The sequence below is a fragment of the Chaetura pelagica genome, unplaced genomic scaffold (genome assembly GCF_000747805.2).
Source record: "Chaetura pelagica isolate M959 unplaced genomic scaffold, ChaPel_1.0 scaffold69, whole genome shotgun sequence".
Lineage (NCBI taxonomy): Eukaryota > Metazoa > Chordata > Aves > Apodiformes > Apodidae > Chaetura > Chaetura pelagica.
In genome coordinates this window covers 1962404-1963475 of record NW_009970724.1, presented here as the reverse complement: position 1 = coordinate 1963475, position 1072 = coordinate 1962404, and the positions used below count along the sequence as shown (strand labels likewise).

The window sequence follows — 1072 nt, the reverse complement described above, 5'->3', positions numbered from 1 at the left end:
TGGGTGAGCGGGGTTGGGGGGGCTGGGCGGGGGCAGCAGTAGCGTAGCTCCCGGGAGCTGAGCTGCTCGGGAACCGGAGGGGGCTGCTCCCCGGCCTGTGGTGGCACCAGAAGCGGCCACTTCGGAGCTTCTCAGCCCGGGCATCTCGCCCTGGGCGCTTTGAGCTGCTCCGTCAGGGGCTCTGACTCCCAGGGGCTCCATGTGCCAACTTTCTGTTCTTCTGAGCCCTGCTTTGGTGCCCTGATCCTGCCGCCCGGGCTCTTTTTTCTGCCCTGCTGGCTGCAGGGCTGGGAGCCAGAGCTCACAGGAAAATGTCCCTCACCCTGTTTCTTTTGAATATGAATCCAAGGCTGTATCTGTTCTTTAAGAGGTGGAAGGCACGCAGCTTTGGGCACTCTGAGCCCATCTGGCTTGAGCAATCGATCCATTTCCTTGTGTGTGTGAGAGTAGAACGGTGCTGCTGACAGTCAGGGGTTGTGTTTGGATTTACCAGACTGGGGGAAGGTAGAGGCAGGTGCCTAGTTTTCTGGGCTATGACAGTTAATGTCTCCTGGATGGAGGAGATCACCCTCCTCTCTTGTCAGACTGTAGTAGCATTGAGAAATGTACAGGTTTCTCTGGATGATTGCAGAGCTGGTGTGTGGCCATGTTGCAGCTTGTGGCAGCCTAGGCTCTGCTGCATCAGGCTCAGCAGCACTGAGGACGGTTTTAATACTACCTGAGAAGGGGGTGCTCCCAAGGGGTACCAGGAAAGTTTTATGCTGGAGCTGCTGGTTATTTCCTCTTTCAGTGTGGAGTGAAGTGACCACGAGCCAGGCAGAGGCTGGGGAGACCTTGGTTTCTGCTTCAGCATTTGGGTGAGAGGAGAGACTGAGTCAGAAGCTGAGGGTGTCTCAATCCCTCGTGTTTTCAGGGCCTGGTGAACCCACTGCTGGGCCCAGGGCTGCCTTCCTGGGCTCTCTGAATCATGGGGCTTGCACCAGTGCAGACACAATGCTGGGAACTTGAGACTGTTGGAAAAGGAGCTGAGCCCAGATACTTTTAACTTCCCCAGCCCTGTAACAATCCCTTT

At 56.3% G+C, this 1072-nt stretch overlaps 1 protein-coding gene across 1 annotated transcript in view; it reads right to left on the bottom strand.

Moving 5' to 3' along the window:
• DPH2 (DPH2 homolog (S. cerevisiae)) overlaps positions 1 to 406 on the bottom strand; it is a 2907-nt gene extending 2501 nt beyond the window's left edge. Inside the window, exon 1 of the mRNA XM_010006712.1 lies at positions 323 to 406. Within this exon, the coding sequence (XP_010005014.1) occupies positions 323 to 406 (84 nt within the window). The remainder of the gene's footprint in view (positions 1 to 322) is intronic.
• Positions 407 to 1072: the final 666 nt, after the last annotated feature.